At 45.2% G+C, this 22,838-nt stretch overlaps 1 protein-coding gene across 4 annotated transcripts in view; it reads left to right on the forward strand.

Moving 5' to 3' along the window:
- nbeal2 (neurobeachin-like 2) overlaps nucleotides 1-22,838 on the forward strand; it is a 231,847-nt gene that overhangs the window by 31,377 nt on the left and 177,632 nt on the right. The window contains exon 1 of one of the 4 annotated variants that reach the window (XM_078215896.1): nucleotides 10,546-10,682. The exons of the other annotated variants lie outside the window; for them this stretch is intronic. Within the exon in view, the coding sequence (XP_078072022.1) occupies nucleotides 10,641-10,682 (42 nt within the window). The 5' untranslated portion in view covers nucleotides 10,546-10,640. Of the gene's footprint in view, nucleotides 1-10,545; nucleotides 10,683-22,838 lie in introns of those variants that run through there. 4 annotated transcript variants of the gene reach the window in all.

Here is a 22,838-nt window from a genome sequence, read left to right on the forward strand (position 1 = left end):
AGTCACCTTTTTACACCTCCTCTTTTGGCTCAGAGATAATTACTGGTCTGATTACATACCAGTGAAGCCCTTTAGGAACTTTTCCTATTTTAGAGGAATGCAAGTTGTTGGTTCTTACTTATACCACTAGGGGGTTTTCACAGTAACTTCATTGCAATGTTAATGTAAGCCTACCTGTGACACTAATAAATAATAAATAAACCTGCAGTTTTCATTTGCACTGCAAACTCTCAACTCAGGCTCCACCCCCTAACATTTCACACTGGGTTTAGTATGCTCATTTTCTCACTTCTGTCCTGTGCACTGATTTACACTGGCATATATTTTCACAGGTCCAATTGGTATGTAATCTCAATGCATAATCTGTGAGAACTCTCAGCAAGTACCACTAAATAGCAGTCAGATGCATGATGAATATTGTTTCACACTCCTTAGCACAGGGGTGTGAGGTCAGTTGTTATGTTGTTAACTCAATACAAATCAAGAGTCAAATAAAGACCTTCCGTTCTGTTTTATTTGTATTGTACTCAGATACACGTAGGTCATTCCTACCTATGTTGTTACAGACAGATGTTCTGAATAGGTAGAATTGCATGGACAAAGTCAAGAAGGTTCATCCTTTGTGTTAGTGCTTTCAACACCTGCTGAAAGCCCAGTCTGGTGGTTATGTCCTTCAGTATTTGGAAACCTTGGTCAGTAGTGGTGCTGTCAAGTAACCTATGGTATTGGTCATTGAGGTCCCTATGCAGAGATCATTATGTGCCATTGCTACACTCAAAGGCTTCTTCCAAGTAAAAGGTAACGTCACCATAGTCCAAGATGACCATAGGCTGCTCTCCCCTTTGAGGGGGAGAGCTGACTGGTGGTGATTTTCTTTTCAAGTTTATTTATTAGTGTCACAAGTATGCTTACATTAACATTGCAATGCTTCAGTATCTGAGAAGTTGCGAATGTGAACTGTGAAAATCCCATAGTCATCACATTCCAATGCCTGTTCAGGTACACTGAGAGAGAATTTAGCATGGCCAATGCACCTAACCAGCACATCTTTTGGACTGTGGGAGGAAACCAGAGCACCCAAAGGAAATCCATGCTGACACGGGGAGACCATGCAGACTCCACATAGACAGTGACCCAAGGCCAGAGTTGAAAGCGCGTCCCCAGCGCTGTTTGGCAGCAGTGCTAACCACTGTGCAGCTATGCCACCCATGATTTAACCTGAGGATCACCACACTTCAGGTAAGGGGCAAGGTTGAGAAGGCAGAGCCCTCATGAATAATCTCAGCCGGTACATGAAATGAACCCATGCTGTTGGTGTTGTTCTGCATCATGAACCAGCTATCCAACCAACTTTGCTAAACTCCAGTATTCAGCCAAATTGATTCATGCCATGTGATATTAAGAAATGGCTGAAGGCACTGGATACTGCAGGGGCAATGGGCCCTGTTATTATTCCAGCAATAATACTAAAGACTTGTGCTCCAGAACTTGCGTTGTCCCTAGCCAAACAGTTCCAATAAAGCTAAAATACTAGCGTTGAATGGCATGGTGACACAGTGGTGAGCAGTACTGCCTCACAGGGACCCAGGATTGATTCCTGGCTTAGGTCACTGTCTGCATGTTCTCCCCATGTCTGCATGGATTTCCTCCAGGTGCTCCAGTTTCTACCCACAGTCCGAAAAATGTGCTTTTAGGTGCATTGGCCATGCTAAATTCTCCCTCAGTGTACCTGAACAGGTGCCAGAGTGTGGCGACTAGGGGATTTTCACAGTGGCTTCATTGCAACGTTAACGTAAGCCTATGTGTGACACGAATAAATAAATTTTAAAATGTGGAAAATTGCCCAGGTATGTCCTATACACTAAAACACAATAAATCCAACGTGGCCAATTATCGACCCATCTGTCTGCTCCTGATGATCAGTAAAGTAATGGAAGAGGTCATCAATAATGCATTCAAGCGGCACTTACTTAGCAATAAATTGCTCACTAATGCTCAGTTTGGGTTCCACCAGGGCCATTCAGTTCCCAACCTTGGTTCAAACATGGACAAAAGATCTGAACTCCAGAGGTGAGAGAGAGCCATTGCCCTTGCCATCAAGGCAGCATTTAACTCAGTACAGCATCAAAGAGCCCTAGCAAAACTGGAGTCGTTGGGAATCTGGGGGAAAACACTGCTGGTTGGAGTTATACCTGGCACAAAGGAAGATGGTTCTGGTGACTGGAGGTCAATTATCTCCATTCCAGAACATCATTGTCCAAGTTCCTCAGGTTAGTGCCCAATGCCCAAGCATCTTTAGCTGCTTTAACAATGACCTTCCTTGCATCATAAGGTCAGAAGTGAGGATATTCGCTGATTATTGCACAGTATTCAGCACCATTCGCAACTCCTCAGGTACTGAAGCAGTTCAGGTCCAAATGCAGCAAGACCTGGACAATATCCAGTCTTGGGCTGAGAAGTGGAAAGTAACTTTTGCGCCACACAAGTGCCCGGCAATGACTATCTCCCACAAGAGGGAATTTAACCATGACTCCTTGGTATTCAATGACATTATCGTCAATGAATTCCCTACTATCAACATCCTGATGGTTAACATTGACCAGAAACTAAACTGGATTGGCCACAAAAGTACTGTGGTTACAAGAGCAGGTCAGAGGGTAGGAATCCTGAGGGGAGAACTCACTTCCTAACTCCCCAAAGCTTGACCACCATCTACAAGACACTAGTCAGGAGTGTGATGGAATATTCTGCACCTGCCTGGATGGATGCAGTTCCAACAACACCCAAGAAGTTTCATGCTGTCCAGGACAAAGGAGCCCACTTGATTGGCATCCCATCCACAAACATTCACTCCCTTCACCACCAATGCAAATAGCAGCAGTGTGTATCATCTACAAAATGCACTGCAGGAACTAAACATGTTTCCTTCGTCAGCACTTTCCAAGTCACCACCATCTAGAAGGACAAGGGTGGTAGAAACATGGGAACACCATCATCTGGAAGTTCCTCGCCGAGCCACTCACCATCCTATCATGGAAATATATTATAGTTCCTTCACAGTCGCTGGATCAAAATCCTGGAACTCCCTTCCTCACGACTTTGTGGGTCAACCCACAGCATGTGGATTGAGTGAGTCAAGAAGGCAGCTCATCGCCAACTTTTCAAAGTCAACTGGGGATGGGCAATAAATGCTGGCGTAGCCAGTGATGCCCACATCCCCCTAAACAATAAAAAAAAGTGAGCTAGTGAAGAGGACTTTGTAGAGATGATTGGCTGGATGTGCCTTTGTTGAGTTTGAATCTGATGCCAAGGTCAGGGCTGTGTGGTCCTGGTCCCAATATCAAATATTAAATCTGCAGGTAAGGTGATTAAGCAAAAGAACAGAATTTTGATCCATTCTTCTATCTCTATCTACAAACCTAGCTCATTATGTATCATGCCTCATGAATTACGTAATCTCCTTTTGTACCTCTCTCTATAACCATCAATCTAATTCATAACTAAACATTTATAGCCACTCCTTTTTCAAGGAGCATATATACATGATGCCTGCCAACTCTGAATGTATTCCAGATACATTATTAGTAAGATAGGGTGATGACATCATCAAAATGGACAGCATCAATGTCATGGTCATTATGGACACAGCTGGGCATGTCCCGATCTCAGTCAAATATAAGTGATGTTCCCCATCATTGTCTTGCTGCCATTGAATTGGCTCCTTGTTTCTCAATCTAGTAAGTTTAAAATTTGCTTCCTTGGCTATAGATCCATCCACAGCTTTGCTTCACCCCATGCTGCCAGCTTGCCAATCTTCTCACCCCTACCGAATGCTCCATTCGATTGATTCTGACCTCTGAGAGACACTCGTATTCTTTCTTTGACTCTCCATCTTAAAATTATTTTCAAATTCATCTCTTTGGCAAATAGTTTTCACCCCATTCCCTAATCGCTCCCTTCCTGGTTCAATGTTCATCATATTCATCATTTATTATGAACCTTTTGACTGATTTTTTTTTAACATAAATATAGAAAGAGCAGAATGTGGGTGATTCTCCGACCTCGTCGCGTCTTTAGCAGATTGTGCTGACCCGGAGAATTGCCTGGGAGCCTAAAAATCATTTTCACATCTGGCGCCAAACAGTTTGCGATTCTCCTGTCCTCTTTCTAATGGCGTGAACCAGATTGCATATGCATCGCTTGTTCGAATCCCAGCACACAGAATTCACCAGCCTACGTGTGCGGCACGACACCAGTGAGAATCAACTACTGGTCTCCACAAGTGACCACATAGTCACGCCCAGGGACTCGGGGGGGAGAGGGGCATTGAAGCCCCGGGTGGTCGAAAGCATGGCCTGGCAGTGCTGATCGGGCAGTGCCCACATGGTAGTGCCTGACTGACGCACCGGTGGTGCCTAACTGGCACACCGGCAGTATCTGGCAGTGGCCACCAGACAGCCCAGCAGAGGCCACTGGACAGTGCGGTAGTGCCAGCTGGGCACCACGAGTATCCCAGGTGGGCACCGCTGAGGGACAGTGCTGATGGGGTGGTCCGATGGGTGGAGTCGTGCAGGGGTAGATCGCGAAGACAGTCTTGATGGGGGAGCATGTCGAGTGTCTTCATGAGGGGGCATGCCAGGGGTCAGGCAGGGGGACCCATCAGGAGGGCCCTGATACCGGTGACCCCGTGTCAGGGAGGGGGCGGTGGAACATGCCGCTGATGAGCAAGGGGGTCCCGATATCCAGGGGGGGGAGAGGGAGAGAGTCTCCCAATGCACTGTGAGATTGGGCTGTCCTTGAGAAGTGGCACCCAAGCGCTCTGAAGCCGGGCTCACTAGTGTGCTTAGGCCCCCTCCCCACACAGTAACAGTATAAAACTCCCAACTCTCAAAAAAAATGACTGTGGGAGGATTGCGGTGTGGAACGCGCCTGAGAGACCGGTGCGGATCACTCCATTATTCCCGCCTTTGTGACACTTCAAATTTTTTGGGAGAATTCTGCCCAACATGTTAAAATTATAAATATTGTTTCATACCTTATTTATATTAAGCATATTAAAGCATACATCTTGAAAGCTCAGTTGGCTGGGTGGCTGGTTTGTCATGCAGAGCCAACAGTGTGAGTTCAATTCCTATACCGGCTGAGGTTACTCATGGAGGCTGAACCTTGCCTGAGGTGTGGTGAACCTCAGGTTAAATCATCACCAATCAGCACTCTCTCAAAGGGGAGAGCAGCCTCTGGGACTGTGGTGACATTTCATTTCACACTGGCTCAGAAACTGCTCCCTGAAACTACACAGTCCTAGCCTTGTGTGTCACATTAATTTTTGTTTGTTACCTGCGGTATTGATATTATCTCTGATAGGTCTTGTGAAGATTCCATGCATTAAAGAACAAACATGCGAAATGCAGGGTTGTAAATGACTGCCCTCGGTTTGCTAATATGTTGTTGGCACTTATCACAATCTCGTAGTGATCTTATCACAGTACAGAAAAGGTTGTTTTTGTACTTGTTTTCGGCCCAATCCCCATGTCTCTTGTATTATTCTTATACAATAACTGAACCTTGTTTACTTCTCCCAAGTTGAAGCAAGCCTCCTAAACATTCGCTTCCTCCACTCGGCATCACCACTGTGTTGAAATTGAGAATTCTTAGACAGTCTCACACTCGTAACTGTTCTTTTTTCCATTTGACTCCTTTCCTCCATAGGTATTCCCTTTTGTCACTTTCAGCTCTTTAGTACAAAATTTTAAAGGTATTTGTAAAGAACACCAGGGTTAGAGAGATGTGGAGAAATATTTATGCAGCAAGTTGTTATGATCGTGAATGCACTTGTCTAAAAGGGTGGTGGATATAGATTCAATGGTAACTTTCTAAAGGGAATTCGATTTATACTTAAAATGAGAAGATTTGCTGGTTATAGGGAAAGAGCAGAGAAGTGAAACTAATGGATAGCTTTTTCAAAGAGTCAGTGGGGGTAGAATGGCCTCCTTTTGCACTGTAAAACTCTGCAACCTTGCTACCAGCTAATAACTATGCCATCTCTGCAACCTTACTTTGTCTTGATTATCTGCATTTGGCTATCAGTTTGGTTTCTCAATTTGCAGACACTGTAATGGAAGCTACTCTTATTTTAGGTTAAATGGTTGGAAGCTCCTTTGCCAAACTCAGCGAATCAATTCACTGTCCACCGCGATAGTGCGGCACAGACTAGGAAGATCCTGAGGTCAACATCTGGTCAGAACTGAGTAAAATGTTGGTTGGTCAGGACTTACCTTTCAGGTCTGCAACCAAGTGTTGTTTGTAAATGTCAGAAGTGAGATGTCTTTGACATCAAATTTCCGAGTGGAATGAGATCTATTGTTTGCTAAATTTTAACTCACTCAGAGGTATCTGAGAGTGTTTGTTGTTGTGGGAAATGTGAAGGTTAAAGATTCTATCCTTAACCATTTCAAAGTTGAAGCAAAAGGATCCACATGCAGTGTGATGTACCTGACATAGGAATGTTTGATATGGCAGTGAGGAGGAAGGTTTACCAATTTCAGCAGAAAAACATTTGGGTTTGTGATGATCAGTTCCAATATCCTTTCTTTAAGGCATAAAATATCACCAGGGTTCTCACTCTCGTGAGATCGGTTGTAAAGTTAGCTGAGGACCAGATCATGCTCATCTGTGACATTACAAACCAAGGATGAACAGACTACCAAAAGTCATGGCCTGGGCTCACACATTGAGAATGCTGAAGTGTAATGTCAGCTGCACCACAGGTTAGATACAGCTTGGAGCTCCCTCTGCGCTGCTCCATCAAGTATTCCCAGCAATGCTGGATCTAGTTGTGGGGAATGAAGTGGGAAACATTACTTCTATTTTTTCATGGGATGTGTGCATCACAGACAAGGCCAGCATTTGTTGCTTGAATGGTGCAGGCTGTGTAGTATAGGTGCCCCTACAGTGTTGTTAGGAAGGAATTACCAGGTTTTTGACTCAGCGAAAATTAAGGAATGGTGACACAGGAATAATGTGTGGCTTAGAGGGGAACCTGTAAGTGGTGGTGATCCTATTTGTCTGCTACCATTGTTCTTCTAGGTAGTAGAGGTTGCGGGTTTAGATGGTGCTGCCAAAGAAGGCTTGGCGATTTGCAACGGTGCATGTTGTAGATGGTGCACAGTGCTGTCATTGAAACGATGCCCTATATGCTCAGGTTCATGTCATTAATTATGTTAATGATTGCCCGGAAAGAACAGAGGTTCCAATGTCGACCCACAAATACATCTCTTGTCTGAAACAACCATTCAACACTACTGTCTGCTTTCCATCCCCTGACCAATTTCACAGTCATGTTGCCACTGTCCCTTTTAACTCAAGAGGTTTAATTTTGCCAACCAGTCTATTATGTGCTCCTTAATCAAACATCTTTTGAAAGTCAGTATATGCATCATCAACTGCACTGCTCACAGCAATCTTCTCCATTACTTCAACAAGGCACTCAATCAAATTTGTTTTTTAACTTTTTCATGGGCTGGTGGACCAGTATTTATTGCCAAACCCTAATTGCTCTTGAGAAGGTGGAGGTGGGCAGGGTGAGAAATCATGGGCCCTAGCAATTCTCCTGTTCCTGAGCCCCTTCATCACTTTTCCTTCCCCACCTCAATTAGGTGGAGCTAGTTGACATATAGCTGCTTGAACAATTCTTTGAACTGGAAGTTGCACCAGTTGGAGCCAACTAGATTGACCAGAATCCAAATAAAAAGTGCCTGCGTGAGCAGCTCAAAGGAAAATTACCCCCTGCTGTGGAGGAACCATTTAATGATTTTGGTGTCACAGGGCGCTGTCACCAAAGCAATTCATGACCTTAATTTACAATGAGTATATTGTCAAGATCCCTGATCTTTGTCTCAAATGCAAATTTTTTGTCATAACTAGAAATAGTTTTGCAAGTGGAAACCTCTGGAATATTTGCAGCATTTTCCCTTAATGATCCTGGACAATTTATATCGAGCAGCCTTGTTAAAGGTAATCTATGTACCATGTTGATCTTTATTGGCTGCCATTCAAAGCACTGCCTCATTTTTAAAATAATTCTTAGTCTTCTTTCTGACCTATCTTTGTAATCTCCTCCAACTCTCCAGGATGTCTGTGTTCTACCAATTCAAAGTTGATCTAGGCCCCAATCAATCTTTCCCCTTTCTTGTTTGTAGTGTGTGGATGTTATTTTAAGTGTGTGGCCCCTTTAAATGGTTTTGCACAGCTGCACACATGTGGTAATTTTAAAAGACAGATTTGTGTGCAGCCTGCATGGTTGGTCATGTGGTCGCAGCTTAGAAGGAAGGTGGATGGCTTGCATAATCAAAGTAGCACCCAGTCGAACATTTTTTTTTAATGCTTAGCATGGGTCTGAGGATCGTACTGATAAGCTTCCTTTCCCGACACAGTGCATAGGGGGACTATTTAACCCTCTTTAAAAGCAGTAGAAGATGCAAACCTTTAACAATTTAAAACAAAATATTTCATAGGTGCTGATAAGTCAGCATTTGTTTCCCATCCTGAATTACCCTTGAGAAGTTGGTGGTACGCCTTCTTACAGAATTCCTGCAGTCTGTGTGGTGAAGATGTTCTCACAATGGTGGTAGGCACAGAGTTTCAGGGTTTTCACTCAATGGGGGCGATCTTACCAGCTCGTCATGCCAGTTGATCGGCATGGCGAGCTGGTAAGGCCGGGCAAGAGACGAAAAACCGGGCTCATGTCCGGTTTCTCACTTCTTGCAATCTTACCAGATCCGATCTGCCGGCATCATCAGCCTTGCACCCAGGAAGGGCGCGAGGTTGTTTTAGATATTTATAGGTTTATTTAAATATGTTTAGTGAACCTGAGACACAATTACCCGGGCTCACTTACCTTAACGAGTTCACTGGTGGAGGTCCTCACTGACGAGGATCACATATGGTCTCCACCAATGGGGACTAGATGTGATGGTCTCGCCAGTGGGAAGGAGGCCATTGACACTCCCTGGGCAGGGGCAGACAGTGCCTGGTAGCAGGACCCTGGTAGTGTCAGCTTGACATCTTGGCACGACCAGCCTGTCACTCTAGCACAGCCAACCTGCCACCCTGGCACAGCCAGCCTGGTACCTTGGCAGTGCCCACTGGGTATGCTGGCACTACCCAGGGTGGTGCCTGAAGGGGGCAAGACCTGAAGGGCCATGATGGGGGGGGCAGGGCCATGACGGGGAGGCAGGGGATGAGCTCTGCAAAAGCGATTGGCGGTTGAGTGGTTATCAGGGCTAGCGATTAGCTGGGGGTGGTTATCAGGGCCACCAATCAGCTGGGACGGGGTTAATCAGGGCCAGCGATTGGCCAGTGGTTATCGTATCAGCAATCGGGGGGGTGGGGGGGGGGGGCAATCAGTAGAGGGGGGATGGGGGAGATGATCAGGGACAGTGGGCGTGATGTCCAGGGGAGTGGGGGGTGAGAGATCTCCCAGTACACGTGTATACAGTGCACTGGGAGATTAGGGTACATGCGCAATAGCGCCCCTAGCAGTCAGCAGTCAGCTTCCCAGTGTGAATAGGCTTCGCCCACTCCTCTACTGACGAGAATCACATTTTGCTTCATTTTTCTTTCTAAGTGGCATAAGATAGCATCTGGGAGCTTGCCCAAAAAATGGGTGCAATTCTGCCTCCTGTTTCCATGCTCATTCGGCACTTTGAATTTTTTTTGGTTCGATCGTCCCTAATGACTATGAACAAACAGAAATATATGCCAAAGTCAGGATGGTGTATAACTTTCGATGAGCTTTGAGGTTGTGGTGTTCCCACTGTATTGTTCTTGTCCTTTTTGGTGGTGGAAGTTGTGGGGATGGAATTTGCTGTCAAAGCAAACTTGGTGAGTTGTCTATGACCTGTTATTTGCTGTAATGTGAAACTGTATTTTATAAAATATCATCTTCATGTGCACGTAGACAATGCAGGCCAAGATGTATTCATTGCCCATCCTTGGTTGCCCAGAGGATATTATGAGCTGACCTTGTTGTTTAATTGCTGTATAATTCATGCAAGCTGCATCCACAGAGTAGCTGTGCTGCAGTGGGACGGATAATGGTAATGCTAATGATTGAGCAGAATGAGCAAATCTCAACCAGGGTGGTGCTTGAGATGTTAGAACTTGCCTCAGCGCCCCTGGGCTAGAGAGGGCAGGATTGGGCTGGTTACGATCTTCCTTGTAGCAGAATAGTCTGCCGTTCCTTTCCAATTTGCACGTAAAGAATGTAAAGAGAGTTTCAGGAAGGGCAGGGAAAAACAAAGCTTAGCTTTGAAAAAGAAAACATTGGAAGAGAATGAAAGAAAGAGGAGAATGGAAGAAAGGGCACAGAAAGGTTTGCCCCACCCTTCATGTAAAGAGCTTGTTGATTCAACAAGATAAGGTTTAGCAAAGAGAGCGAGAGAGGAAGCGTGTCGTTAGGTCGTCTCTGTGACTCGCCACTTCCTGGCCTGTCTGTTGATCTGTTCAGGGTTTAGTGTATCATGGAGTCCCGCTCTGCAGGGAGTCTGTCGAAAGCTCACAGCCCAAACACCTATCACTCATCAGCGTTGTCGATCGGTGCTCTTCGCTTGAGTTGCTTGGGAGAGCCGTTGTAGACGATAATGGACCTGCCCATTTCCCAGCCTCCTCCGCCGGCATCTGAGGTAATGAAATAGTGAATTAATTAATTAATTTTTATTGTGGTGCTGTCAGGAAGTATTCAGGCTAGCTTTTAAGGTAGACTTGAGGCAAATAATTTCACTGCGAGCCTCCTGTAATGTGGACCATTGAAGTACAGTACTTGTTGAAAGCTGATCAACTTTTATTTCCAAACCATATATACCTGTCTCAGACTGACAGCTACTATTGAGAAACAGAATATTGTGGATGCTGGAAATATGAAATAAACGCTTCTTTTCTGAACTCACTTTTACATCAATAGGTCGATAATCATGTCATCTTCTGATTGTAGATTGCACAGGTTGATAATTCTGTGATAATATTTGCATTTTCTAAGACCTTATCACTCGTGCCTCAAAGCATTTCACCTGATGAGTTACATGTAGGGAAGTATAGCAATTGTTCTATGTCACAACCAACAAAAAGATGAGTGACTAGTTAATCTGGTTTTCCTCACATATTAAAGTTTAAAGTTTATTTTATTAGTGTCACAAGTAGGCTTACATTAACACTGCAATGAAGTTACTGTGAAAATCCCCTAGTTATCACACTCCAGAGCCTGTTCGGGTACACTGAGGGGGAATTTAGCATGGCTAATCCATCTAACCAGCACATCTTTTGGACTGTGGGAGGAAACCGGAGCACCCGGAGGAAACCCACACAGACACGGGGAGAATGTGCAAACTCCACACAGACAGTGATCCAAGTCGGGAATCGTACCATGGTCCCTCACGCTGTGAGGCAGCAGTGCTACCCACGAAGGCTAAAAGCCCATGATTTTAAAAATACATTCTCAGGATGTAGGCATTAGTGGCAGGGCTGGCATTTATTGCCCATATCTAATTTCTTTGAGAGGGTGTTTTGCCTTCTGAACTGAGGTTGTGGTTTGTCACTTCAGATGTCAGTTAAGAATCAACATTTAGTCCAGACCAAGGAAGAGCAGCAATTTTCATTCCCAGAAAGGAAAGTGAACCAGTTTGGTTTTTAACATGTCACTTTTTTTTTTGTTGGGCCATTTTTTCTTTGTGAATTTTGAAAACTGAATTCAAACTCATGAACTGCCGTGGTGGAATTTGAATTCACCTTCTTCGGATTTGTTTGTTTAAGACACTAGATGACTAGTGCAGTGTCATAACCATGACACCACTGCACCTCGATGACCTTCTCTGAAACCACAGGATTTTTACCAGCAAGCTGAACAGACCCCATTTAATATTTCATCTGAAAGATGGCAATGGCACCTCCAAAAATGCAGCTGTTATGTGCAAATTACGTACGTGGATTGCACTGAGCTCATAAAACAGGGATCCTTTATTCCCCCTGGATCCTTTCTAAACAGTGGTGGAAAAGCTGAACTCTGAGAAATGAACCATTTACAATTGACATTTGCAACTAACAGTCCCGATCCACTGGGAAATCATTGCGAGCTTAACTCCTGATCTCTTAATCAGCTGGGTAATAGAGTTAGGTGGTGGAGCTCCCATTGTTAATTTCCCATGACCATGTGAACCAGATTACCTTATCTCTCAGATTCAGGGGTGTTGTCCAGACAGTCTGACTAGGTCTCCAGCAACAGTACACCCTCGCCACTTCCACTTCTTCCTGGTCCTCTTTTTGAAGCCAATGTTAGAGGCTTCAAGCTGCCTTATTCTTGGCCTTGGCTGTTACCACAATGGAACTCCAAAATCCTGGATTTCTGCTCTCTCCCTCACTTCATGGCATCTGGCTCCCCCACCCGATCCCGGCTTCTAGGATCATGATACTAACATACAATGATTTGTAAAGCCCTCTGTACTGTGTTCAGCCCCGACTGTTTTGAAGTCGGTAAAAATGCAACTATTTTATTTTTATGAAGCAATTCGACAGACTGCAGCTTCACACGGATTTTCTGATACTCACAATTTGGAAACTTTCTGGTACTGCACCAGAAATAGTCAAGTGAGGCTCCAGTAAGTGGATGATGATGAAATATCACCAGATTGATCCTGAATTTCTCACCAAGTTTTCTAGATTATTACTTCAACTCTTGTGACAAATAGTCTTGTAATATATCCAGTACACAATGACAGACAAATTCATGTGCTTTCCAGTAGGAGTAACCTGACACCATAAGTGGGCCATTTGGCCCATCGAGTCTGCTCTGCCATTCAAAGAGCTAATGGTTGATCTGAAATAATAATCCTCAACTCAATAATATGAAGGAGAGGAACTTTATGATTTATTTTATTTATATCTCCGTTCAATCCATTGACGTTAATGGAACTATGACATCACCAACCTCTGTGCCAATGCAGATAACTGAACACAGACCAGTGAAGAAGACTTCCTACTCTGTGTGCTGCTTTCCCCCCAGATAGTGATCAGAGGAGCTCTGAATCATTTTTTATATTTGATCTTATAATTTTCTGTTATAATTCTCTTGCTGATTGCGACTCACTGACCTGAATTTTCAACCAGAAGCAGCAGTGGATTTGGAGGTGGGCCTGTCAGTAATTTCTCCCTAATGACCGATGTGCAGGTCTGTTGACATGGTGCCACCTCTGGCCCATCTCTAGAGAGGTAACTTGGGCAGGCGACAGCTACCCACCCACTAGTGGCGGGTCGCCATTTGGGCCAATTGAGGGCACTCTTCACACACCACCTGGAGACAGACTGGTCTCCTGATGTGGCTGGAGCCCCACAAAGATGGAATGGTGCTGACACTTCAGCAACAGGCCAGAGAGTAGTTAGAAGCTCATCTTGCCGAACTACTCAGTGTGGATCTGCTGAGCTGTTAGGGCCACAGCCTTCTTTTCAGCAATGATGGATGGCAACTGTAGCCAAAGGATATTTTGTAACACACTTTATTCATCTGCAGAGGACACCTTGGGGCAGTCCCACAATCCCTCATCTATAACAGCACTGCTCACCTCTCCTCGTAAGTCTGCCACCGGCTCAGAGACTCGGGTGCTCCCATTGGCCCTCCCATGAATCCTGCCCAATGTCCTTAAATACATGGGGCTCCCAGAAGGAGCTTCTTAATCAGCCGTCTCCTCACATTTCCTCCAGGGTCGTGCCTTAGGCAGTTTTTAAAAAATTCATTCGTGGGACATGGGCGTCGCTGGCTGGCCAGCATTTATTGCCCATCCCTAGTTGCCCTTGAGTAGGTGGTGGTGAGCTGCCTTCTTGAATCGCTGCAGTCCTGCTGCTGTGGGTTGATCCACAATGCCAGATTCTTGACCCAGAATTCAGGCCCGCATCAGGATCGGGACCCTGGGATCAAAATTCAGCCCACTGCTTGCATTTGACACAAGGCAATTTCCAAATGGCCTGCAACACTTGTGCTCCAGCTGCTGAAACGTTGAAGAAATAGAAAGCTTTTGTTTGAAATAGTGTTTTGTTTTAAGCACATACCAATTCTACCAAAAATATTTTATAAATCATATATAATATGAGCATTCATCTCACACTGGGGTAAACAAAGAAAAACAATTTTTAATTCTGGGCATATTGACTTGTGAGGATCTAGTGGATCAGTTTTATTTGTCAACAGCTCAGTCTCCTTTGAGGCTTCCCTGGCTGTGGTGTGCTAGACGCTCAATTTGCTGCAAGATACTGATCTCATCATGTTCTCTGAATAGAATTATAATTCTAGAAAAATCAAACCCTGCTCCATGCCTCCATTTTCTCCCCTTCTCTCTCTCTCTTGAGTGCTAATTGATATACAAGTCCCTCAAGTGAACAAAAAAGATCTCATGGCACTATTTTGAAGAAGAGCAGGGAGGTGGCCCATTATCCTGGTCAATAGTTACTTCTCAACCAATACCACGTAGGTAGATTATCTAGCTATTATCAAATTGCTGTGGGAAATGCTGGAAATCTGTCCTCCCACAGTCCAAAGATATGCGGGTTAGGTTGATTGGCCATGCTGTGTCAGGGGAATTAGCAGGGTAAATGAAGGTTACGGGGATAGGGCCTGGGTGGGATTGTGGTCGGTACAGACTCAATGGGCTGAATGGCCTCCTTCTGTACTGTAGAGATTCTACGATTCTATGAAAACAAAATTTGCTGGAAATACTCTGCAGGTCAGGTGGCATCTATGGAGACAGAAACCAAGGCTGGGATCCCCAACCCCCCATGGCGTGTTTTCCCATGTGGAGTTGGTTTGCCATTGGCCACTGCAAGAATTTTCTGGTCTTACCGAACTCTATGGCGTTTTGCACAGTTTGCCCGTCCTACCGTCGAGGAATACAACGTGGGGGTTCGCCTTTGGCAGGATGAGAAAATCCTGCCCTGAGTTAACGCTTCATTAGAACTGCCAATGCCCAGGTCCAGAATCACCTATTTCTCCCGAGCATATGAACTGATCATGTCATGTCTTACATTACTCCTATGGCGTATTCTTAAGATATTATTTTCTGAAGGAGATCGGTCTGATTTGTACTTAAATGTATCAACAGAGAGTGGTTGAAGCAAAATATATAAATGCATTAAATAGGAAACTCGACAAGCATATGTGGGGAAAGGGAATATAGTTACTGGGGTATAAAGGGTTAACAGATGGAATATGCTACTATATGATGTAGATGATGATGTATCACTGACACCAGTCAGTCATGTGATAGACTTGAGAGAGAGAGAGGTTGGAACCGTGCCGAGGAGCAACTTGCCTACTCTGTAGCCTGTTTCGATGTAGTACTAATGAACACGTGTTAAACAGATACCAGAATATGTCTACAGCCTGCCTAAGATCCAAATCCCATGCCTAGAGTCCAAGATAGAAGAACCCATCTCAGAGCAGTCACGATGATAGATTTAGATAGGAAGAGATAGGAGGAGGCTCGAATGGAGCATAAATACTGGCATGGACTGGTTGGGCTGAACCATCTGTGTCTGTGCAATATATTTTAGTTAATGTAATCCTGTGTAATTATTTACCTTACTCTCCCTAGGGAAGTGTACACATTCAGGGCTGCAAACAGGCTCATTTGCCTTTATTGACAATGCTCTTTAGACACTTGCAGGTACATTTGTCTTTATTAATCAAGATCCTTCAGCCACCATGAGTGTGGAGCAGGCTTGATAGACGAGCTGGCTTTCTCCTACCCATCATTTTCATATCTTCAAATGAATGATGCTACATGTCGCTTTCTCTCACATTCAATGTAGTGAGGATATTCTTGCAGTGAAATGATTCATGATTGTAGGGTTATAGTAATGTAGTAAACTGATTAACATGGCGGAGCAGGCTCAAAGCGCCAAATGGCCTACTCCTGCTTCTAGTTTCTATGTTTCCATTCACCACCTTCAGAATCTATTTCCTCCTCCACTGACGTACCGTGGCAGCAGTGTGTACCATCTAGAATGTGCAATACAGCAACTCGCCAAGGCTCCATACCTGCAACCTCTATCACTTAAAAGGACAAGAGCAGTAAATACATGGGAACACCATCACCTGCATGTTCCCCTCCAAGCCACACACCATCCTGACTTGGGACTATATCGTTATTCCTTCATTGTCTTTGGGTCAAAATCCTGGAACTCCCTTCCTAACAGCACTGCTTTTGTTTTATTCATTTATGGGATGTGGTCATTGCTGGCTCGGTCAGCATTTATTGCTCATCCATAATCGCCCTTGAGAAGGTCATGGTGAGCTACCTTCTTGAACCACTGCAGTTCTTAAGCTGTAGGTACACCCACAGTGCTGTTAGGGAAGGAGTGTGGTTGTGATCAGATCATCTATACTGATGATGTTTTTTGAGGGATAAACTTGAGCCTGGATACTGGGGAAATCTCCTTGCTGTTCAACTAGTGTTGTAGGATCTTTCATTTCCACCTGAGATGGCAGATCGATTTAATGTGACATCTGAAAGGTGGCACTTCTGACAATGCGAAATCCTTTCAATGCAATACTGGAGTGTCTGTGTAGATTTTGTTTCTGGAATGGAACTTCAACCATTTGACTCAGACGAGTGCTACAAACTGAACCACAGCTTAGCATCCAAGGTGGATTGTGGGTCTTCTCCATAAACAACTGATATTTGTGTGATATTCCTTGTAGCAGTTCGCTAGGTCCCTTCAGAGGACAGTTAATAGTCAATCACGCTTGTTTGAGACTGGATTCGCGCACTCTCCAGATAGCAGTTTAATTTAATGTTCAATTTAAGTTAAAATTTGCGGAAAGCATATGGTGAAAACACTTTGTTATGTTTATCCTCCTGTAATTTTTGGTGCTTTATCGTTGTTACCGAAATAAACACAGACTTCAAAAGGTTCTGTGCAATGGGGCTTTTGTCAGTTGAATCTGAAACCAAAAACTCCATTAATAAAAAATAAAGCGCCCCACGTTGGTGGGGGAATTTGGGACATCTGTGGTGCTGAGTCTGAGCACCAGCATAGCTGATTGGTCAGATCTGTGCAAAAAGGACCTCATTTAGTCTGGTCTCAGACAGCCTGGACGTGTGGAATATTGAGCAACTCCTCACTCCTTTCTCTGAACACTGAAAAATAATGAGATTCATTGAGAGAGAGAGAGAGAAGGCACAGAGCATTATGAGAAAACAGGTCACAGGGGTTAAATCAAATCAGAGGGTCCTGTTCAATCTTGCCTCTTTGTCTGTGTTCTATCTGTTTAATGTTTGTTCTGCTAGTTAAAAATGCTTATAATTCCTCCACCCTGGCCCTGTCACATCAGTTTCTGCACAGAAGTTCATGCTCTGTTCGATTCTGACTCTGCATTCTTCCCTTCTATCTCTGGGCTTATTTTATGCTGAACTGATTTCCTCCAGCCTTCTCCCACTCTTTCTTTCCTTATTTTCTATTTTGTTCTTTCATTTGCCTTTTCATGCTGATGAATCAATCCTCCCCACTCTCCTTGCAACCTATCCTTGTGTATCTCCTCATGTGATAGGTAGTGAACCATAGTCCATGAAGACATCTCTTTCCACATTAGAGAGAGATAGTTGGTTATTTGGCCTGAGGGGCAACACTCTGAATCAAGCATGGAGGCAGGTCTCCATGAACCACCACAGCCAGTGTGGAAATATAATCCACACTGTTGTTCTGCACTACACTCTAGACATCTAGCTTACCGAGCTGATGTCTTCTCGTGTAAGACTTTGAAACATAGAAGATAAGAGCAGGACGAGGCCATTTGGCCGTTCAAGCCTGTTCCAACATTCATCAGCATCATGGCTGATCGTCCAACTCAATAGCCTAATCCTGCTTTCTCCTCATAACCTTTGATCCTATTTGCTCCAATTTGTCAATTCCTCCTCTCTCATCTTGCTTATGAAACCTTATACAGTGCAGTCTCGGCCAGGTCCCAGCTCTAGACCCTGAGTGGCACTGAGCAGTCATTAGGTCCTTTGGTCAGTTCCTTGATCCTCACTCCTCCTTCTCTCTGTGCATTCTGCCAACTGGACCATCAGAAGAGTTGTTAGCATCTTAAACCGATGCACATGAAATACACCCTGAGGTATTCCTGAAGTATTGAAAAACGTGAAAAAGATTCACACAGATAATACTAGAAATTAGAAGATATACCTACCAAGAAAGGTTGAATTGGTGGGCTGGATGGAGAGAAATTATTTCCAATTGTCTAAAACTAGAGGTCATAATATAATAGGGAATTCAGGAGAAACTATTTTACGTAGAGCGGCGAGCGAGGAGAATGTGCTGTTGAGAGGAATAGCATAGATGCATCTAAGAGGAAGCTAGATAAACTCATGAGGGACAAAAAAAATAAGTGCTGCTGATAGGGTTTGATGAAGAGAGGAGTGGGAAGGGGAACTTGAATGAAGAGTAAAACATGAGCATAAACCATTTGGTCAAAATGGCATGTTTCCGTGCTGTAGGCTTGGTCAAATATGAACAAAAGTCAACAACCAGGAATCTTGAGCAGAGTTACATTAAAATAAAAGCCCATCACTACAAATAAAGACTAAAAGTAATGAAAGATATATAAGGTGTTGCAACAAAACAGCATCAAGAGTATGACAGAACTGATTTTGTAAATCTACACACTTATCAGGATGTATAATTCTGTTTAGTGTACTGCAGTGGTATTAGAGAGGTACAGCAAAGGGAAAGATTTTAGACACTTGGGGAGTGATTTTGCGACTTTGCTGTCCCTGGCACAGATCGTGCCGATCCTGGAAAATAGCATGCGCCCGGCGCCAAACAGTTTGCAATTGTCCCGGTCCCTTTCCACTGGCGCAAACCGTGGGGGTGAGACTGATTAGCATAATTAAAGTAGCATTTAAATATGCCAAGCCCATTTGGTGCCGGATTCTCCCTGCTCCCAGGATCTAATGGAGACTAGATGCGATGGCCATACCGGGGACTCAGAAGCCATTGAAATCCCCAGGTGGTCAGGGACATGGCATATTTAGCACCCCCCCCCTGCCCCTCCCCCCAGCACCCACAGAGTGCAACTCACTGCCCTCCCCCAAAAATGATTGAGTGTGGGATGATTGACCGTTCCTGACCAATCGGCACGGATTTCTTGCCGTTATGACTCAGTTCCACCCCCTGGCCTATGAGAAGCAAATGTTTGCACCACAGCAAGGATGAACTGTGGGAGACACTAGTTATTTCTGATCCTGGTAGTTTGAGTAAGCTGCAATCTAAGATGTGTTTGACAAGAGTACAAAATCTATGATGGGCAACAATTGCGGGGGGCTGGAGACGAGAGTTGGGTGTTGAAGCACTTACCACAGCGGGTGTTAAATTTATCAGATGGAGTATTGAGGGATATGGTTCAAGTAGAGTTGAGGTACAGATCAGCCATGGTCAAATAAAATGGCGGAGCAAACTCAAAGGGCTGAAGGGCTCCTCCCAATGCTTGCCTACACATGGACACCCTGGAGGCAAATAGTGTTGGCAAATCCAAAATGGAATTGGATTGATATTTGTCAAAGATGGAGATTGAGGGCTTTTGGGAAGTAGCACAGCTTATCTGAATTTTGGGTCCATTTAAGTGGGCTATAATTCTCATCTTCTCTAATATTCAAAACCTTCCACAAATTGACCTGAAATGCAATGCATTGTTATTAGTGTGGGACTGTGTCTGCCCCATCCCCTTAATGAGGAGAAGAAGCATACAAAGAGGTGATGGATAGCGACAGAGTAGCTATATATTTTGATGTGGTTTCGGATGGAGTAATTGGGTAATTGGAGTCAGCATTATCAAAAGGAATCTAAACTCTAATAAAAGGTCACGCTGGGGCATTAACGTGTCTTTTCTCTGCTGTGTACTTCACATACTTGAGTTGTGAATTTCTCCAGTTACCAAACCCAGCTTCATCAGGAAAATGGTGGGACAAAAGCTGCTTTCAGGAAATTCCAGGCTTTTCTGTTTGGAAAAAGGCTACCCACTGATTGGAAGCAAACCTTTCGCCTATTTGTGTGACTTTCCTTCATTTGCTATTTCAACATCAAATCTGCATTCTCATGGCATTCCTTGCTTGGAACCTGATGCCATCCCATTGTCATTTGTGGGATCATAGTGTGAGAAATACATTGGCCCTGATTTTACTGAAATCAGGGTGGGCGAGGCTTGCAGAACAACATTCTCTGTTGGCCTCGGACGCGATGTTATGAGCCTCGGGCAGGCGTGCCGGTAAAATTCCAGCCAACATTGTCTTCTGTTTAAATGCTAGGCTTTAAGGGACAATTTATGAGGGCAGGTTGCATAAACTTGGCCTCTATTCCCTGGAGCAGTGAAGGTTGATGAATGATCGGATCAAGGTGTTTGAAATGCCAAAAGTAATTGATAGGTTAAATACAGAGAAACTGTTTTCTCCAAGGGAGGAATCAATGTCAAAGGGATATAGGATGGGATTCTCCCAAAAAAATTCGATAGGAGACAGAGGGTAGTGGTCGAAGGGTCTTTTTCCGGCTGGAGGTCTGTGACCAGTGGTGTTCCGCAGCGCTCTGTACTGGGACCTCTGCTATTTGTGATATATATAAATGATTTGGAAGAAGGTGTAACTGGTGTAATCAGCAAGTTTGCGGATGACACGAAGATGGCTGGAATTGCGGATAGCGAAGAGCATTGTCGGGCAATACAGCAGGATATAGATAGGCTGGAAAATTGGGTGGAGAGGTGGCAGATGGAGTTTAATCCGGATAAATGCGAAGTGATGCATTTTGGAAGAAATAATGTAGGGAGGAGTTATACAATAAATGGCAGAGTCATCAGGAGTATAGAAACACAGAGGGACCTAGGTGTGCAAGTCCACAAATCCTTGAAGGTGGCAACACAGGTGGAGAAGGTGGTGAAGAAGGCATATGGTATGCTTGCCTTTATAGGACGGGGTATAGAGTATAAAAGCTGGAGTCTGATGATGCAGCTGTATAGAACGCTGGTTAGGCCACATTTGGAGTACTGCGTCCAGTTCTGGTCGCCGCACTACCAGAAGGACGTGGAGGCATTGGAGAGAGTGCAGAGAAGGTTTACCAGGATGTTGCCTGGTATGGAGGGTCTTAGCTATGAGGAGAGATTGGGTAGACTGGGGTTGTTCTCCTTGGAAAGACGGAGAATGAGGGGAGATCTGATAGAGGTATACAAGATTATGAAGGGTATAGATAGGGTGAACAGTGGGAAGCTTTTTCCCAGGTCGGAGGTGACGATCACGAGGGGTCACGGGCTCAAGCTGAGAGGGGCGAAGTATAACTCAGACATCAGAGGGACGTTTTTTACACAGAGGGTGGTGGGGGCCTGGAATGCGCTGCCAAGTAGGGTGGTGGAGGCAGGCACGCTGACATCGTTTAAGACTTACCTGGACAGTCACATGAGCAGCCTGGGAATGGAGGGATACAAACGATTGGTCTAGTTGGGCCAAGGAGCGGCACAGGCTTGGAGGGCCGAAGGGCCTGTTTCCTGTGCTGTACTGTTCTTTGTTCTTTGTGTCGAATCACGTACGGTTTGGAGTAAATCCTGTTGGTTTTTTCAGCAGGCATTTAAAAAAGAATCTCCCACACTCTGTGCACTGCAGAGTTCATTAATGTGAATCATGTTAAAATTCAGTGAGCGGGGCCTATTCCCACTGAAGAGGCCGGCAGTATAGCGCAGAGCGGGCCGCTGCGCATGCGCTGATCTGTCAGCACCGAGATCATGTGCATGTGCAGTAGCCCCTGTCTGATGGCCTCCCGATCTCTGGCCAGCCCCATGGCCCCCGCATCGCCGGCCATGCAAGCCCCCCCCCTCAACCACAACCTGATCGCTGGCCCCCTGGGACATGTCCGGGCAAGCCTCGACCCCCCACCGCGGCCTGTCTCCAATCTCACCCCTACCAGCGGCAGCCTCAATCTCCCACACCACCCCCCCTTACCAGCAGCAGAGTGGCAACGGGACTCCCTACCCCCATCCCCACCAATCGTCCTCCCAGATGCCCTGCCCTCATCAGGCCCCTCCCTCCATTAGGCCCCACCCCCTTGGCACTTGCCCAATGGGCAGTGCCAAGATGCCCCCTGGGCATTAATACTTTGCCCCTTGAGCAGTGCCATGTGGCCAGGCTGGCACTGCCAAGGTGCCAATGCCAAGGGGACAACCCCTGGTGCCCAACTCTGGGGGACCTTGATTGCCCCCCCCTTCATTCCAGCGGGGTCAGGCCGCCAGCTCCCCGCAAGTGGGGGCTATTAAACCCCGCTGGAGTGAACCACTCCTGGCGGGAGGTGGGATAGAGGCTAGCGGGCCTGTAGACTTCAGCCCCTGGCCGGCTAATGATATTCAAAATATATGATAATGAGAGGCTGCATACAGTAGGCAGCTCTGTGCCAATTTCGGCCGCAGAGCTGACGGCACCGGAAATCCAGCGCTGGGAGACGTGCTCAGGCCCAGAAGCCCAGCACGGATCACACGAATCGGCCGCTGCTAGAGTCTCCTGGCCCACTGCGTTAAAAAAGCAGCACAGCGGGATGGGCGAATCACCCCCATAATCTTAAAATTAGAACTCAGCCATTTAGGAGGGGGATCAGGAAGCATGTTTCTTTCACAAGGATTGTCAAAAACTGGAACTTCCTTCTCCCATAATGCTGTGGATGCAGAACAATTGGAGCTTTCAAGACTAAAATCAATAGTCTTTTTAGAAAGGGATATCAAGGGATATGAAGCTAAGGCAGGTGAATGGAGTTGAGGGTACTGATCAGCCACAATC

This window comes from Mustelus asterias, chromosome 7 (genome assembly GCF_964213995.1).
Source record: "Mustelus asterias chromosome 7, sMusAst1.hap1.1, whole genome shotgun sequence".
Taxonomy (NCBI): Eukaryota; Metazoa; Chordata; class Chondrichthyes; order Carcharhiniformes; family Triakidae; genus Mustelus; species Mustelus asterias.